This window comes from Chiloscyllium plagiosum, chromosome 35, assembly GCF_004010195.1.
Source record: "Chiloscyllium plagiosum isolate BGI_BamShark_2017 chromosome 35, ASM401019v2, whole genome shotgun sequence".
Lineage (NCBI taxonomy): Eukaryota > Metazoa > Chordata > Chondrichthyes > Orectolobiformes > Hemiscylliidae > Chiloscyllium > Chiloscyllium plagiosum.
In genome coordinates, this window is record NC_057744.1 from 38,353,876 (window position 1) to 38,373,333 (window position 19,458).

The 19,458-nt window shown below is 42.7% G+C and overlaps 1 protein-coding gene across 4 annotated transcripts in view; it reads right to left on the bottom strand.

Moving 5' to 3' along the window:
* The window catches only part of nfrkb (nuclear factor related to kappaB binding protein), a 161,174-nt gene extending 142,639 nt beyond the window's left edge, over positions 1 to 18,535 (bottom strand). For 3 of the 4 annotated variants that reach the window (XM_043676947.1, XM_043676949.1, XM_043676946.1), the window contains exons 1-4: positions 18,454 to 18,532; positions 14,774 to 14,923; positions 6,189 to 6,390; positions 5,747 to 5,874 (exon numbers count right to left, since the gene is read on the bottom strand). In XM_043676947.1, coding sequence (XP_043532882.1) covers positions 5,747 to 5,874; positions 6,189 to 6,390; positions 14,774 to 14,908 — 465 coding nt within the window. In that variant the 5' untranslated portion in view covers positions 14,909 to 14,923; positions 18,454 to 18,532. Of the gene's footprint in view, positions 1 to 5,746; positions 5,875 to 6,188; positions 6,391 to 14,773; positions 14,924 to 18,453 lie in introns of all 4 variants that reach the window. The other variant, XM_043676950.1, reaches the window with a different exon arrangement.
* Positions 18,536 to 19,458: the final 923 nt, after the last annotated feature.

Genomic DNA, 19,458 nt, shown 5'->3' on the forward strand with positions numbered 1-19,458 from the left:
TTACAAGACATTCAACCTCCCTCATCAACCAAGGTTCCCTCACATGACCATCTCTTTCCTGCCTGACAGGTATGTACATATCAAGGACACGTCGTATCTGTTCCTTGAAAAAGTTCCACATTTCAACGACATCCTTCCCTGACAGCCTATGCTCCCAATTTATGCTCCTCAGATCCTGTCTTGCTGCATCGTATTTACCCTTCCCCCAACTGTAAAACCTGCCCTGTTGCACGCACCTATCTCTTTCCATAACCAAGGTGAAAGTCACAGAGTTGTGGTCACCATCACCAAAATGCCCACCCACTAACAAGCCCATCACTTGTCCCGGTTTGTTACCAAGTACCAAATCCAATATGGCCTCCCCTCTAGTCGGACAATCTACATACTGAGTTAGAAAAGCTTCCTGGACACACTGCACAAACACTGCCCCGTCCAATCTACTTGATCTGAAGAGCTTCCAATCAATATTTGGGAAGTTGAAATCGCCCTGTGGTTTCTGCACTTTTCCAAAATCTGTTTCTCCACATCTCTGCTGCTATTGGGAGGCCTATAGTCAACAGCCAACAAGGTGACTGCTCCTTTACTATTTCTGATTTCAGCCCATACTACCTCCAAAGGCAGATCCCCCTCGAACTGCCTTTTTGCAGCCGTTATACCATTTCTAATTAGCAACGCCACCCCTCCTCCTTTTTTACCACCCCCCCTAATCTTACTGAAACATCTGTAACCAGGAACCTCCAACAACCATTCCTGTCCCTCTTCTATCCACGTTTCTCTGATGGCCACAACATCATAGTCCCAAGTACCAATCCACGCCTTCAGCTCACCCACCTTATTTCTGATACTCCTTGCGTTGAAGTATACACACTTGAGCCCATCTCTGTGTCCACAAGTATTCCCTGTCAGTGCCACCTTCTCCACAGCCTCCCTATATTCTTGGACATCCTGAAAAACAGCTAACCTACTTGCTGGACTACAAGTCTGGATCCCATCCCCCTGCCAAATTAGTTTAAACCCCCCCCGAAGAGTGCTAGCAAACCTACCTCCCAGGATATTGGTGCCCNNTTCAATTCCCGCCTCAGGCGACTGACTGTGTGGAGTTTGCACGTTCTCCCCGTGTCTGCGTGGGTTTCCTCCGGGTGCTCCGGTTTCTTCCCACAGTCCAAAGATGTGCAGGTAAGGTGAATTGGCCATGCTAAATTGCCCGTAGTGTTAGGTAAGGGGTAAATGTAGGGGTATGGGTGGGTTGCGCTTCGGCGGGTTGGTGTTGGGCTGAAGGGCCTGTTTCCACACTGTAATGTAATCTAATCTAATCTAGTCACGTGGCACCGGCAACAACCCAGAGATGACGACTCTGTCCGTCCTAGCTTTTAGCTTCCAGCCTAACTCCCTGAGCTCCTGAATGACCTCCGCACCCCTCTTCCTACCTATGTCGTTGGTGCCAATGTGCACCACGACTTCTGGCTTAAGGATTCTGAAGACACGGTCCGAGACGCCTCGGACCCTGGCACCCAGGAGGCAACAAACCATCCGAGAGTCTCGCCCATGTCCACAGAACTGCCTGTCTGTCCCTCTAATTATAGAGTCTCCTATAACTAGCGCTCTCCTCCTTTTCCCCTTTCCCTTCTGGGCCTCAGAGCCTGACCTCGTGCCAGAGACCCGGTCACTGCAGCTTACCCCTGCTAGGCCGTCCCCCCCAACAGCATCCAAAGCGGTATACTTATTGTGGAGGGGAACGACCACAGGGGATCCCTGCACTGCCTGCTTCCTCCCCTTCCCACCTCTAACTGTTACCCAGTAACCTCTGTTCTCTGGCGTAACTACGTCCCTGTAGCTTACACACTATACTCCTTGCATTAAAGCAGATGCATTTCAGGCCACCAGTTCTTTTACGCTTTTGCACTCTCTGCCTACTCTTCCCTTTATTAGTGCTATCTTCATGATTCTTACAGTCTCCAGTCTCCACCTCACTGCCTACTTGTTTTCTCTTCTGGTTCCCAACCCCCTGCCACATTAGTTTAAAACCTCCCCAACAGCAGTAGCAAAAACTCCCCCAAGGACATTGGTTCTGGTCTGGTTCAGAGGTAGACCGTCCATTTTGTAATAGTCCCACCTTCCCCAGAATCTGTCCCAATGTCCAACAAATCTGAACCCCTCCCTCCTACACCATCTCTCATCCTGCCTATTTTTTTCATTTCTATGAAATGATCCAATGTTTTGGGGTATAAAACCTGACATTTTGAACAGTTAGGGGAGAACAGCAAACAGCATCAACAAAAAAACAGATTGCTAGCCGAACAGCTCTCTGAAAGGTGCCTGTCCACAAGAAAGTTGGATGGCAGAAGACCAAAGAAAAGATGACTCAGGAAAGATGACAGAGGAAAATCAGCAGCTGGCTGGTTTTTTGAAACATAATTCCTTTTTTGGTAAATCTTAATCAGGGTTTTTTTTTAAAAATCGGACCAGTATTGTAGAGTGGTAGGTAAAAGATAGCTTTAAGAGAAATTAGTTGTAAATTGTTGTTGTTTTCATGTTCTCTGTTGGACTTAAAGAATAAAATTGTTAATTTTTACTTTAAATAGTGACATCTGGGATAGTTCTTTGCCTCTCGAAATTTAACCAATTACGGTACGAGGTGAACATCTCTGTGTCGGGTTTATACTAGCAGAGGGGTTTACCTCGTGTCATACACAGTGATCATTTCAGTATCAATGCCAATTCACCATGCCCACATTCTTCCTACTCTGTCAATCTCTCCAATGTCCCACAGAACAGAAGGATTTGGGAGTCAGAGAATCACTGAATCCCTCAAGTGCGGAGGCAGGCCATTTGGCCCATCGAATCTGCACTGACCTTCCAAAGAGCATTCCACCCAGGCCCAGCCCCCTAACCTATCCCCATGACCCTGCACTTACCATAGCTAATCCAACTAATGTGCACATCTTTGGACAATAGAATGAAACTGAAGCACCTGAGAGTAAACCCACGCAGAACTCCACTGTCTGTATGCAAATCCCACACAGACAGTGGCCCAAGGCTGGGATCAAACCCAGGTCCCTGTCGCTGTGAGGCAGCAGTGCTAACCACTTGAGCCACCATGCTGCCCTCGTCCATGAATCATAAAAAACTAACATCCAAGTTCAGCAGGTACTGGGGAAGGCAAATGGTTTGTGGGCCTTTATTTCAAAAGGAATGGAATCCAAAAGTTTTGTTAAAACTTTACAAGGCACAGCTGGGATACTGTCAACAATTTTGGTTATTTTATCTAAAGAAGGGAAGATACAATGACTTTTGAGGCAGTCCAGGTTCACTAGTCTAGGAAGCGTACGTCAGGTATAGACAGCAGAGATCCCTAGAAGAGTATAAAGGCAGTAGAAGTATACTTAACAGGGAAATCAGAAGGGCAAAAAGGGGACATGGGATAGCTTTGGCAAATAGGGTTAAGGAGAATCCAAAGGGACTCTACAAGTATATCAGGAACAAAAGAGTTACAAGGGCCTTTAACATCAGCAAGGCTGCCAACATGTGGAGCCGCAGGAAATGGGGGAGATACTAAACGAGTATTTAGCATGAGTGTTTACTGCAGAGAACACTATGGAAGATACAGAATGTGGAGGAATAGATAGCGACAGCTTGAAAAGTGTCCACATTACATAGGAGGAGGAACTGAATATCTTAAAATGCATAAAGGTGGATAAATCCCTGGGACCTGATCAAGTATACCCTCAAATTCTGTGGGAAGCTAGGAAAGTGATTGATTGGGCTGCTTACTGTGATATTTGTATCATCAATAGCCACAGGTGAGGTGCCGGAAGACTGGAGTTTGGTTAATGTGGTGACCACTATTTAAAAAAGATGGCAAAGAAAAGCCAGGGAACTATAGACTGGTGAGCCAGACATCGATGGTGAGCAATTTTTTTTTTAGAATTGTTGGAGTGAATCCTGAGAGACAGGATTTACATGTATTTGGAAAGGAAAGGACTGATTAGGGACAGTCAACATGGTTTTGCGCGTGGGAAATTGTGTCTCACTAACTTGATTTTTTTTGAAGAAGTAACAAAGAAGATTGATGAGGGCAGAGCAGTGGACGTGACCTTTATAGACTTCACTAAGACATTCAATAAGGTTCCTCGCAGTAGACTGTTTAACAAGGTTAGATCACATGGGATACATAACTGGTTCAAAGGTATAAGGAAGAGGGTGGTGGTGGAAGTTTGCTTTTCACATTGGAGGCCTGTGAAATACACCACAAGGATCAGTGCTGGGTCCACTGCTTTCCATCATTTATATAAATGATTTGGATGTGATGGTTAGTAAGGTATAGCTAGTAAGTTTGCAGATGACACCAAAATTGAAGGTGTAGTGAACAGCGAAGAAGGTTAAGTCAGTGGAGGCTGAGGGATTTATAGAAGTTTGTAAAATCATAAAGGGCATGGATAGGGTGATTAGACAAGGTCTTTTCCCCAGGTTGGGGGGTGTCCATAACTAGAGGGCATACGTTTAAGGTGAGATGGGAAAGATTTAAATGGGACTTAAGGGGCAACATTTTCATGCAGAGGGTGGTGTATGTATGAGCTGCCAAAGGATGTGGAGGCGGCTGGTACAATTACAACATTTAAAAGGCATCTGGATGGGTATATGAATAGAAAGGGTTTGGAGGGATATGGGCCAAATGCTGGCAAATGGGACTAGACTAACTTAGGATATCAGGCTGGCATGGCAGAGTCGGACCAAAGTGTCTGCTTCCATACTGTACAGCTCTATGACTCTATGATAATATGCCCCACGTATGGAAGGACTGTCTTATGAAGAAATATTGTGCAGACTGTGTTTGTAGTCATTGGGATATAGAAGAATAAAACATGTAAGATTCTTGAACATCTAAGATTTATAAGAGGTTTTGATATGGTAAGGGAAGAAAAGTGGTTTTCTCTTGTGGGACAACCTAGGACCAGAGGGCAGAATCTCAGAATGAGTTCACACATTTGATGCAGAGATGAGGAGGAACTTCTTCTCTCAGAGGGTTACAAATCTGTGGAATTGTTACCTGCAAAGGACTGTTGAGGTTGGGTCACTAAGTACACTCAAGGCTGAAACCGACAGATTTTTAATCAGTAAGGAAATCAAAAGTTGGAGGAAAGATAGGAAAGTGGTATTGAGGATTATCAGGTCAACCATGATCTCATTGAATGGTGCAGTAGACTTGATGGACTAAATAATAACAAAGAACAAAATGGTCTACTTCTGCTCCTAACTAAATCTCTCTACACTTAAAATTATCAATGTGTAAATACAACTTAACTCTGAGGGTTAAAATATTTTTATGTTCTGACGGGCCTGAGAGAAAACTACACAATCAAAAGTCAGTGATTAGACAAGTTTAGAAGTAAAACTCTCAGCAGACTCAGTTAACTTCATAGAACCATACACTGATACAGGGCAACTGACAGTGATAGAAATTTTTGTTAGGTACCATCCCACCCCAAAACCAACAGACAGGGTACAAGTACCAATTCAATGAACCAGCCACATGCTCTCTAAAATGCCATCACAATTATTCTGCGGTCATTTCATTTCATCTGCTTCAGCATTACTGTTTCTTTGTTTACCATGAAGCATGTTACAGGCAGGACTCTTCAACATTTCAATTGTTACAAATTTTACAATTGATCCCTTGAATCCCAACTAATTTACAAGCAGTCCCACCTCACCTCCCAACACCTGACTCCTGTAATTTCGCACATACCTTTCTGGAGACAAGGATCTGTTTTAGCAGCTTGTGGAAGTATTGCTGCTGGGAGTACAGGTACCGCTTATACTGTGACTTCATACACAGCTTTCTGTACTTGACCACCTCTGGGTTAAAGTAGCCATCTGCAGACATGAAGACAATCACCAGCAATATCAATAGTCCAAACAAGCCACCAAATAAAATGCCCTCCTTTCCCAATAAAGCACAACCTATTTTTCTAATTCAAATTCCCTTTCATAAATTCCTATCAGTGAAAGTCTATCCCATTCGGTCCCTCCTGTATAAAACCAATGTAAAACATATGCTTATTGTAGTGGTGCACAGAATTTCAAAGATCCAAACTCTCACACATACATTTTTGTTCTTTAGTAAAGCAGGATGACTTTATTATCTAAGTGTACTCTCCTTGGGTACTATAGCAAATGCAGGGATTTACCTCGAAAGAGCTTCTGCGCAATGTATAAAGGATTCCCAAAGCGGAAGTTATCTCCATTGAATAGTCCTGTAATGATGTCATCCTGTTGCTCCACGTTTTTCTCAGTGAACTGTGGAAGAAATTTCCTCAAGTGATCCCTTTGGGACTGAGACAGAACTTCATCCCAGGTGCTGCGACTCACCACCTCAAAGAAGATATCAGGCTGTTAAGACAAAGATTTCAATCACAATCGATACAGGAAGTAAAAAATGCCTTCAGCTTTCCTGCAAAACAGCTTCTTTGAAATTCTGTCAGTGAATTTCTGTCAGATGGAGCGCATGTTCACTGTTGCACCTAATGCCAGTTTCAGATGAGTCAAAGTTATGAATGTTTGAAGTTTTTAAAAAATGGTTAAAGCTCTCGTATCCATCCTATCCCTCTCCAATGGAACACCATACATTTCTGTTTTCAAAATCAGCAATTCTCAATAATCTGCAAATAGATCTGGAGCTGTCCACTGGAAACTGGGAAATGATTCAGTGCTAAAAATAGATGAAGAATGAGAACCTTAAACGCTATTTACCCTGTGAGTTCCAGTGTTACTGGTGATGCCACATCACTTCATGTTTATTGTTCTCCAACTTACTGAATGCTCCAGCTTTCACATGAAAGCAGCAAATCGGAAATTCACAATCTAGGCTTTTTAACATTAAAGTAGTAGAGACTTGGGGGACCAATCTGTTTATGATTTTTAAATCACCGCATGAGGAAATCAAACTATTTATTCATTTAGCCTTCCAACTGAGTTAGCTCGAAGTTCCTGGTTGTCCACTTATACCAGCTTAGGAATCTGATCACAGTTGTACTCCAAACCTTTAAAAGGAATGAGTTCATTGCTTAGCATGGCAATGAACAGAGGAAAGTAGAGACAAAGATTTCCAAAGAGAAGGGAATGAATGACAAGGTTGAAAAGAAGTTGACATCATTTAATGAGCTGCAGGAGAAGCAGTCCTGACTTTGGGAGACTGTGTCAAGTAATAAAGGATAAATCACCATAGTCCTATCAGACCACAGGGCTGGTTTTTTTTTCATTTGAGAGAAATGTGACTGGTGATGGTTTAATCTGAGGGTCACCACAGTTCAGTTGAGGGGAGAGGTTGAAAAGGAGAGTCCTTCATGGTAACCCCAACCAGTACGGAAACTGAATCGATGCTCTTGGTGCCACTCTACACTGAAAACCAGCCACCCAGTCAACTAAGCAAAACCAATCCCCGCTCAAATGGAGATATTGAGATCTTCCACATACAGAGGAACCTCAATTATCTGGCATTCGATTATCTGAATATCGGATTATCTAGCAAGATTGCAAGGTTCCAATGCTTGGCTAAACTATGTTATCCAGAATTCAATTAACCAAACAAAATACTGCCCACCCATGTCCTTTGGATAATTGAGGTTCCACTGTATACAGAATCTTTCATCTCAGAACATCATAGAACCACAGAAGCTAGTAGCAGGAGTAGGTAATTCAACCATCGAGTCATTATGATCATGGCTGATCATCAAGCTTAATCCTGCCTTCCCCCCATATCCCTTGACCCTATAGCCACAAGGACTACATCTACAAAGTGATTCACAGTGCAATCTTGACAAGTAGTTATTGATGTAAAATGGAAAAATGTGACAATCATCTTGCACACAGCTAGGCCACACAAAAAAAAATGAAATAAGTGAACAGATCATCTATTTCAGTGATGTAGAACACTTGGGAGATCGTCACCAGTCCTCTTTCAAAGCACAGGATCTTCACCTGTCAGAAATGGTGTTCTCTGTACATAACTGTGTTCAAATGCATGCAGCTTGTGCATTAGTCAGGGTTTGATTAGAAATAACTGACAGAAATGAGCCATTAAGTAAAAAATACATTAGTGTAATGTCAATTTCTGTAAATAAATGTTTCCTCAGTTGTGTGAAGATCAGCTCCAGCTTCATCCTTCACCAGCTGGTTTTCTTGATTACACCATAGCTGACAGAGAATGGATGTCTAAAGGTGAAAAACAGAAAGTGAAATATTTTCAGACAGAAAACTAAATGTTCATTGATCATTGTGGAAAATGGTAGAAAGCAAATATAACTTATTGGGTTTTGTTTACACTCCAATGGGCCAGGATAGCTTGAAAGAAATGGTCAGTTCAGACTAGTTGGCACAACATCGAGGGTCGAAGGGCCTGTACTGCGCTTTAATGTTCTATGAAAGGAGTGGGGAATGGGAAGATGGGGTTGGTAAAACTATCACACTGGAAGTGGCAGAAATGTTGTATTGAGTACGGAGGCTGGTGAGATGAATGTAGGGTAAAGAAAGCCTTATCATGTTTCTGGGAGGGAAGGGTGAGAATCAAAGTGCAAGAAATCTGGCAGACACAGTCAAGGGTCCTGTCAACCATGATGGCAAGAATTGTCTCAGAAGGAAAGACAACATCTCAGAATTGCTGGTACGAAAGACTGTATGATCAGAACAGATGTGATACGGGAACTGAGAAAATGGAATAGAGCCTTTACATGGTGTCATGAAGTGTAGTCAAGCTAACTGAGAGAATCAGTAGCTTCTAACGAACATCAAAAGGTCATCAGAAACGGATACAGAGAATTTAAGAAAGGGAATTGGGAAAGAGAGAGACTAGTTAAAACTGGAGGAAAAGTAGTAGCTGGAAGCAATTCATACTGAGTGCAGGACACAGCTCTGATAGAATTATCAATGTTCAGATTATATTTAAGGGATGAGACGAGAATTGGATCAAAACATGGAATGTGCAAAATATCCTACACAAAAGCAGGCATTGCATGGACTCAAATGGGTAGCCATAGAAACATCTTTTATTGTAAGAAAGTGAGTGAATGGGAATTGCTTGGGCCTCCATTTAGGAAAGATGTAGAAAACCTCAGAATATCCTGGTGGGGATAGAGATGTAGATAAATTAGACACGCATAGCCAAGAAGAGGAAATGGTTCAAGGCAAGAAATTGGAAACATAGAAAATGACAGTGGGCATTAGCGGTGATTATATTATTTTCCATCCGTCTACCACCCCGAGTGTGTTTCCACCTCAATCATCCCCTCTCTCCTCCTAATATCACAAAGGGGCCATTCCCTCTGTGATATTCTGGTTCATTCCTCAATGATCCCAACAAACTGTCCCTTTCCCACACAAATACACAAAATGTAATACCTGCCCTTTCACCTCCTTAGCCTCACTTTCCCTTGAGGAGCAATTTATGTGTACACCTTTCATTTTAAACTACTGAATTTGCTGCTCACAATGTGGTCTCCTCAAACGTAAATTGGGTGGCCACTTTGTAGAACGCCTCTGCTCAATCCACAAGCATAACTATCCAGCTTCCGATGGCTCGTCATTTCACCTTGTTGTTTCATGTCTTCAGTCTCCTGCACTGTTCCACTGAGGCATAACAAGCTGCACTTTACTTTCACTTCGGAAATCTACAGCCTTCCAGATTCAACAATTTGACAATTTCAGGCCATATGCATGTTTCCAGTTTTCTGACAGCAGCACTTATTCTGGGCACATGATTTCTTTCTTTTCTAGGCCATTTATAAGGACTGATCACTGGTTCTAACCGGTGTTTCACTGTCAGAGAAGGAGACCATGTTGAATCTGGGTAGCACAACGGTTAGCACTGATGCCTCACAGTGCCAGGGACCTGAGCACAATTCCAGCCTCAGGCAACTGTCTAAGTTCTCCAAAGTCTGTGAGGGTTTCCTCCAGGTACTCTGGTTTCCTTCCACAGTCCAAAGATGTACCGTTTAGGTGGATCAGCCATGCTACATTGCCTAAATTCTCCAGGAATGTGTCGATTAGTCATGATTAATGCAGGGTTGCAGGGATAGGGTGGGGAAGTGAGTTTGGCTGAGATGATCTTTGGAATGTTGGTGCAGAATCGATGGGTCAAATAGCCCCTGTCTGCACCTTAGGGATTCTATGAATCTGATGAAGTCTGCTGTATTGAGAAATGCCTGAGACACCATTCGTTACCTTCAGTGTTTGTAGAACAAACGCAATATTTCACACTGAGATAAATAGAGGTTTCACTGGCTGTAAGATTTCAAAATTTCTCTGATACTAGACCTTGCATCAACTTATGGAAGGATTAAAGACGGAATGGTAATGAAAGCACATTTAACAGTTCCGGCTATTTGAGCAGAAAACAAAACTGGAAAAGCAATAATGGATCCATGAGACCCAAGAAGGCCCAAAACAGTTAATGAGATGGAAATGAAGTATCATTTGGTGGGGGCTGCCCAAAGGAGGAAAGCAGGAGCGGTGTTTATAAGGAATCACATATTTTTCCTTCTTAGGACAATAAACTGAAATGCAAGCTGGGCTGCCTGGGAGTTGAAATATCAGGAGAGTTTTGCATATTGGAAAAACCAGTGGGGTGGGTGTACTTTTGTAGATCACTAGACAATATTGTTCTTTAAGGAAGTGAGGGAGATACTTTAAGACTGAATGGTACAGAGCCTTTCAGTGAAAGAAACTCTGCCTGACAACAGCACTCTGATTGTAATAAATGGCAGCTCAACCAAAGCTGTAATTGCAAGTGCATCCTGGGCCTGTGAACTGAAAACATTTATTTCTGCCTTTCTCTCATCCTCTGTGTGGGGGTCAGAGGGGTTGAGCAAGGACATGGAAGAATATGTTCATGCCCTAAAATTATTGAACTCGATATTGAGCCCTGAAGGCTGTCGGGTGCCCAAGCGGAAAATGAGATGCTACAATTCCTGCAGTCCAGATAAAGAGCATGGAAACAAGTTTCCCAAACTAAACTAGTTCTGTTTGGACTGTTATGGGCATTGAGCCCATATCACCCTAAACCTGTCCAAACTTCTTTTAGGTGTTGTAGCCACATCTATCATCCCCTCTGACAGTTCATTCCACAGAAGAACCACCCACTGTGTGAAAATGTTGCCCCTCAGGTCTTTTTTAAATTTTTGCCCTCACCTTAAAATTATGCCATCTAGTTTTGAACTCCCCTACCCGAGGGAGAGGACCTTTGCTATTCATCTTATCTGTGCCCCTCATGATTTTATAAACCTCTATAAAGATCATCCCTCAAACTACTACAGTCCAGTGGAAAAAAAGTCCCAGCCTATTCAGCGTCTCTTTATAGCTCATACCCTCCAATCCTAGTAACGTCCTTATAAATCTTTTCTGCACCCTCTCCAATTTAATAACATCCTTCCTGATCCCTTTGTAATCTTAGATTATCTTCTTCATTGTCTAATATACCACCAATTCTGGTGTCGTGTGCAAATATAGTAACCATACTTCCTAAATTCTCATCCAATTTGTTTATGTAAATATACCAACCTTTTCCTAGCTACCATCTGTTCTGAAGAAGCATCACTCCACCTGAAATGCTGACTCAGCTTTCTCTCCACAGATGGTGTTAGACCTGCTGAGTTTCTCTAGCTATTTCTATTTAAGGCTACAGCAACGTTAATCACGAGGAGCTTGCAAAGGAATATTTGGGTGATATGAATGCTAGACTGAGCACTTTGAAATGGCAAAGTAATCATAAATTTTAGCTCTTTTGGCCACATTGATGGCAGTATAAGTCAACCGACACAAAAACTGATATTCTGCAGGATGATATTTTTCAGAGTAAAGTGTTTCTGAAATTGGCCAAAGGCAGCAGATGCAGAATAAAACTATGGAAACTACAAAAAATTGGGTAATGTTTCCAGGGCGTGGCATATTTAGCTGAGATCAGTTTTGTTGAAAACAACTGCAAGCAGATTCCCCCAATGATTTATTAATGGCACAGAGGAAGGCTTTCAGACATCATTAGATATGTTGATGATTTCTTATATAGAATCTGAGAAATGTAATTGAAGAAAGATTTGGAATTTAGATTAAGTTCTGTGGAGCTTTCAAATACAGTAGGACGGTTGAAATATTTTGCAGAGTGGATCTAATATAACTTAAAATCAACCCGGGCATCTTCTACAAACCCATAGACTCCCACAGCTACCTGGACTACACCTCCTCCCACCCTGCCTCCTGTAAAAACACTACCCCTTATTCCCAATTCCTCCATCTCCACCGCATCTGTTTCCAGGAGAACCAGTTCCACCACAGAACACACCAGATGGCCTCCTTCTTCAAAGAACACAATTTCCCCTCCCACATAGTCAATTATGCCCTCCAGCGTGTCTCATCCACTTCCTGCACCTCTGCTTTCGAACACCACCCCTCCAACCGCAACAAGAACAGATTCCCCTTGGTCCTCACCTTCCAGCCCACCAACCATTGGGCTCCTGCGAAAGGACTCCACCACCAGAGAAATATTTCCCTCCCCACCCCTATTTGCATTCCATAAAGACCATTCCCTCCATGACTCTCTTGTCAGGTCCACAGCCCCCCACCAAACCTGGCACCAGGCCCTGCCACTGCAGAAACTGCAAAACTTGCACCCACACCTCCCGCCTCACCCCTGTCAAAGGTCCCAAAGGAGCCTTGCACATCCATCATACATTCCACTTCCACATGTCATTTACTATATCCATTGCTCCTGATGCAGTCTCCTCTACACTGGAGACAGGACGCCTACTTGTAGAGCGCTTCAGAGCACATCTCCAGGACACACACACGAAGCAACCCCACTGCCCCGTGGCCGAACACTTTAACTCCCACTCCCCCTCCCACTCCACCAAGGACACGTAGGTGCTGGGCCTCCTCCTACGCCAAGTTCCAACCACCCAATGCCTGGAGGGGGAACGCCTCAACTTCCACCTTGGGACCCTCCAACCACATGGGATTAATTTGGACTTCACTAGTCTCCTCATTTCCCCTAACCCCACCTTATCCCAGATCCAACCTTCTAACTCGGAACCACCCTCGTGACCTGTCCTACACGTTCATCTTCCCATCTATCCGCTCTACCCTCCTCTCCGACCTATCACCATTACCCCCACTTTCATCTACCTATTACACTCTCAGCTATCTTCCTCCCAGCACCACCCCCATCCCAGTTACCTCTCTACCCCCTTGGCTCAGAAGCATCATTCCTGATGAAGGCCTTATGCCTGAATTGTCAATTCTCCTGCTCCTCGGATGCTGCTTGACCTGCTGTTCTTTTCCAGCACCACACTCTTGACTCTGATCTCCAGTATCTGCAGTCATCACTTTCTCCTCCTTAAAATAAACCCACCCTACTCAGGTCATCATAGAACAATGATATTAGATTGAAAGAAGAAACAGACCTATTGATGAATCTGATTGGGTAGTCAGACTGAGTGAGAGGTTGATTTTAAATAAAAACAGAAGTTGCTGGAAAAACTCAGCATCTCTGGCAGCATCTGTGAAGAGAAATCAGAGTTCAGAGATCCTTCCCCAGAAGTAGGAAAATGTTGGCGTGGGGGAGGAGGTAAGGAGTAAGGTGGCGGAGTAAGGAGTAAGGAGGTAAGGAGTAAGAAAGGTGGCGATAGAACCCAGGGAGAGAATTGTTGGACACACAAAGGAGTGGATAACAATCAAGCCAGGAGAGTGAACAGCTGTTAACGGAGACTGTTAGTGGCTAACAATAGGGAGTGGGAGCAGTTAGTTTTGATGTGTTGGACTTAATTAGTGTGATGACGCTTCACAAAGTTGAGAACGTTTTGAGGAAACATTGGTTAGGCTACAGATGGAACACTGTGCAGTTCTGGGCAGATTGTGGGAATCTTTTCCCCATTGCAGACCAGAGACCAGAAGCAATAACTTTAAGGTGAGGAGTAAGTGTCTTAGAAGAGATCTGAGGAAATGCTTTTTCAACCAGATAATGGTTGAAATACAAAACACGCCACTTGAGAGGATGGTAGAAGCAAACACTCACAACATTTGAGAAGCATTTGGGTGACCATTTAAAATGGACCAAGTGCAGGTAAATGAGGTTAGTGTCGTTTGGTGTTTGTTGGGTGGCACAGCCACGGTGAGCCAAAGTCCTGTTTCTGTGTTGTGTGACTCTCTGACTATGAAATTAAAGCATAAAAAACTCGACTTAAGTTCCTACCCTTATTTGACTGAAAGAACATGGAGTGAGTAACTTTTATTTCTCACAAGCTTATCTTCTCCTGATCGGTGTCTGAGTGCAGCTGCTTTCAGAACATTTCTGATAAATGATAATGCAATGTGTTGCACTTTAGCTTTGAAAGCTAACAACATTTTTCTTTAATTTAAAACTTCTCCAGTTGCTTAAACACCAGCTCTTTTAGAGGCAATGGATATGGGATTCGATTTATCAAATATTTAAGTTGAGATTCTGAAGTTAATTTGAATGTTCTGTAGATATGTTCCTTGTGGTCTAATGTAAATGTAATGAGAAAAGGTTTCAAATCAAAAGCTAAGAGGAAAGGACACTTTTTTTATATTAAGTCAATGGAATGCAAGTTATCAACTGCAGGACTTTGTGACAAAAAGGAAGTGCATATATGAAAAAAATATAAGGGGTCCCCGAAGAAGGGTATCATGCAATGTAAAGCTTTGCACAGAGTTTAAAAGGTTATTATTATTTAATGATATGTGCCCCAAGGCTAAGTACTACAATACTCACATCCTCCAGCAGATCCTCTGGAAGACTGACCCTGGTTCCACCAAGTAAACATGCCTCCATGATGCCAGCACCATTGACCTCAGCAGCTGAACCCAGTTCCAAAGGGTCTGTCAGCATATTATCCAGACAGTCCATTCCAATTTATTCAACCTAAGGAAACATGGGGCAAGGAAGGAGGAACATTAAGAGTCAGATTATTACAGAAGAGAAAGCATCTTAAAGATTCACCACTGTTAACATAAAGGCATTTTCTCCAGGATCCCAAACCCCCAACCAAACTAATCTCCAACTCCAAGACCTAGGTCACTGCTCTGCGCAATGCAAATGGATCCTCGTTCTTCTGACCCAGACCACACTCAGTGAAGACAGGCAACAGCACCTCCTCCACAACAATCCTCAACACCTGGTCCCTGCAAGGAAGTGTAACTTGTCCCACTTACTGTACTCCCCGGACACCTATGACTGTGTGGCCAAATTTCATCATGTGGATGAACTCCATTGACAAGTTTGCTGATGGCACTATTCTTGTGGGCCAGATATCAAACAATAACATGACAGAATATAGGAAAGAAATAAAATACTTGGTGATGTGATGCAAAGATAGCAATCTCTTCTTCAATGTCAGCAAAACTCATCAACTTCAGTGAGCAAGGAGGAGAGCACCTCCCTATCTACACCAATGGAGATGAGGTGGAGATGGTTGACAGCATCAAATTTCTAGGATTGACGATCACCATTAATCTGTCCTGGACCACTCACATTGATGCAACAGTCAAGAAAGGACAACAATACCACTTCATCCTCAGGATGCTAAGGAAATTCAGCATGTCCATACCAACTTTTACAGATGCACCACAGAAAGCATTCTATCTGGATGCATCATGGCTTGGCAAAGCCACTGCTCTGCCTAGGAACATAAGAAACTACAGAAAGTTGTGAACACATCCCAGACCATCACGCAAGCCAACCTTCTGTCGACTGACTGCATCTACACTTCTTGTTGCCACGGAACAGCAGCCAACATCATCAAAGACCCCTCCCACCCCAGTTATAATCTCTTCCATCAGGCAGAAGATACAAAAACTTAAACAGGTACAAGAACAGTTTCTCCCGTGTTGTAATCAAACTTCTAAATAGACTTCTCAAATTTAAAATTTAATGCTAATCTTGCTTTTTGCACACCTTCTTTGCTGCCGTAATTTGTATTCCTCACCTATGATCAGCCTATGATCGTTGTATGTTATGATCTGCCTATGGTTTGGAGACACTGGTATTGGATTGGAGTTTTTTGCACACCTTCTTTGCTGCCGTAATTTGTATTCCTCACCTAGTTCAATCAGCCTATGATCGTTGTATGTTATGATCTGCCTATGATTTGGAGACACTGGTATTGGATTGGGATGTACAAAGTTAAAAATCACACAACACCAGGTTATAGTCCAACAGGTTTCTTTGGAAGCAGTAGCTTTCAGAGCACTGCTCCGTCATCAGGTGGTTGTGGAGAATGATCTGCCTGTACTGCGTGCAAAACAAAACTTTTCACTGTACTTAGATATATGTGACAAAAACAGGAAAAATTATTTTTTAAAAGGCCGTAGAACTTTTAAATGTTGATATTCAGGGAAACTTAGGTGTAGTTTTATAAGGAAAACAAAATTTGCACATAAGTACTTAGATATATGTGACAGTAATAAATCAAGTCAGCTCTTCTTTCATTTCCTAACTCAGATGATTTATTGGTCTATATTACTGATTTTTATGAAAAGACAATGAGTAAAGTATCTAGGTTTGCTAATACAAAGTTTATGGGAAGGTAATCTGTGAGGACACAATGAGGATGCAAACAAATAGGTCAAATCAGTGGACAAGGTAATGGGGGAATATGGAGAAATATGAAGTTATTCATTAATTGTAGAAACAGGAAAAATTATTTTTTAAAAGGCCGTAGCACTTTTAAATGTTGATATTCAGGGAAACTTAGGTGTAGTTTTATAAGGAAAACAAAATTTGCACATAAGTACAGTCAACATTGCTATTAGAGTACAGGAGTCTAGGGCTTGGAATACTTGGAATACCACATACAGTTTTGATATCTATATCTCAGAATGGATATACATTGGAAGCAATACAACAAGGGTTCACTCGGTTTGTCTCTGGGACGAGAGGGCCATCACATGATGACAAGCTGAGCAAGTCAGGTCTATATTTCCTACAATTTAGAATCACAATTATTACAATGCAGAAAGAGGCCATTTGGCCTATGATGCCTGAACCAGTTCTATTATCTAATGTCAACCTCTACCTTTTCCCCATATCCCTGCGCACCATTATCATCCAAATAACCATCCAATAGCGTTTTGAGTGACATAATTGAACCTGCCTCTATCACATTTCCAGGCAGTTCATTCTATATCCTAATTATGTCACCCTTGTTTTGTTTGCACATCACTTTAAATCTACGTGCTCTACTTCTTGTTTCATTTACAGGCAGAAACAGCTTCTCTCTATCCTCAAACTCATGATTTTGAACACCTTAATCAGACCTCCTGTCAGTCTTCTTCTCTCAAGGGAGAACAGTCACAACTCCTGGAATAGCTGCAGTTTTTCATTCCTGGAACCATTCTTGAAAGTATTAAGTATTTGAATAGAGTTAAAGTGATGCCAATTTTTCTCTTTTGTTTGTATTTTAACTGTGTTGTCAGAATGAAGCATGTTGTTGTGGTTCTGTTCGCTGAGCTGGGAATTTGTGTTGCAGACGTTTCATCCCCTGTCTAGGTGACATCTTCAGTGCTTGGGAGCCTCCTGTGAAGCGCTTCTGTGATCTTTCCTCCGGCATTTATAGTGATTTATATCTGCCGCTTCCGGTTGTCAGTTCCAGCTGTCCGCTGCAGTGGCCGTTGTCCTATGTAGTGTTTTGTGCAGTCCTTGCATGGGATTTTGTACACTACGTTGGTTTTGCTCATGCTGGGTATCGGGTCCTTTGTCCTGGTGAGTTGTTGTCTGAGAGTGGCTGTTGGTTTGTGTGCTGTTATGAGTCCTAGTGGTCGCAGTAGTCTGGCTGTCAGTTCAGAAATGTTTTTGATGTATGGTAGTGTGGCTAGTCCTTTGGGTTGTGGCATGTCCTCATTCTGTTGTCTTTCCCTTAGGCATCTGTTGATAAAATTGCGGGGGTATCCGTTTTTGGCGAATACATTGTATACAGGAGGCTCCCAAGCACTGAGGATGTCACCTAGACAGGGGACGAAATGTCTGCAACACAAATTCCCAGCTTGGTGAACAGAACCACAATGAGCACCCGAGCTACAAATATTCTCCCAAACTTGGAAGAATGAAGCATGTTTGCTTCAAGCCTAGTGATGTTTCGACCAAATGATATTTGGAACACAGTGCTTTACACCTGTCTCTAATAAAATAGAAAAGTTAGGGTTAGGCTACCTTCCTGATATATTTTGAGGAGGCTTGATCTGCTCCAAAACACAATAACATGGTGCCTAGTTCTAACTTTGTACAAGTGCAATGAGTTTAGAAGAACAAGAGTTGGTTTTCTGCAAGATGATGAAAGAATTTGACAAGGTGGGTTCTGGGATGTTGTTTCCCTTGTCTGGAGAACCTAGGACACAAACAGACAGTTTCTGGAGAAGAGGCCAATCATTTAGGACTAAGATAAGAGATTTACCTACCCACAGTGCAGCGAACCTTTGGAATCATCTACCTTAGGGCTGTGGCAAGTCTGTTGTGAACTGCACTTTCAGGCTGAGACCAACAGATTTCTGATCACTCGGCAAATCAAGGGATATGTGGAGCAAATGGGAAAGTGCAGCTGAAGTCAAAGATCAACCATAGTCATATTGAAAGGTAGAACATACTTGATTGGCTAAATGGTATTCTCCAATTCCAATCTCTTGTGTTTCATTGCCAACAGAGCATAAGACAAGGTTGAGACTCAGGGACCTGCTGATTTGTCCCACTCTCTAGCATCTTGCATGGCAATGTCAGTGAGTTGAAAATATGTCAGTTCATATCCTCCCCAGGGATTTCAGAATAAAAATCTGGCTGGCACTTCACTGGTGTACCAAAGGAGTATTCCACTGTAGGAAGTGAGAGCAATAATCTCATGTTGAGCCCCAATGTTTTCTACATTGTGATCAATGATGCTGCAGCCAGGAACTTCCCAGATAATACCACATGGGAGATTCACATGAATAGGTGAACAGTGAGGTTACAGAACTTCCAGAAATGTAGAAATTCCAAAAGGAATTGATATTATAAAAGGTAAAGTTGCCACAGTCCTATGGGACCATAGGGCTGTCCCCTCATTAGAGAGATGACTGGTGGTAGCTTAAACTAAGGGACACCACACCTCACACAAGGGGTGAGATTCAGAAGGTGTAATCTTCATGATAACCTCACAGACATATGGGAATTGAAGCTTCACTGTTGACAACACTCTGTATCACAAACGGAGTGAATTAACCCAACCCCATGTTGAAGTTAGAGAAAGTGAGGACTGCAGATGCTGGAGATCAGAGTGGAAATGCACAGCAGGTCAGGCAGCATCCGAGAAGCAGGAGAATCGACGTTTTGGGCATAAGTTCTTCATCAGGCAGGGCTTATGCCCGAAATGTTGATTCTCCTGCTCCACAGATGCTGCCTGACCTGCTGTGCTTTTCCAGCACCACACTCTC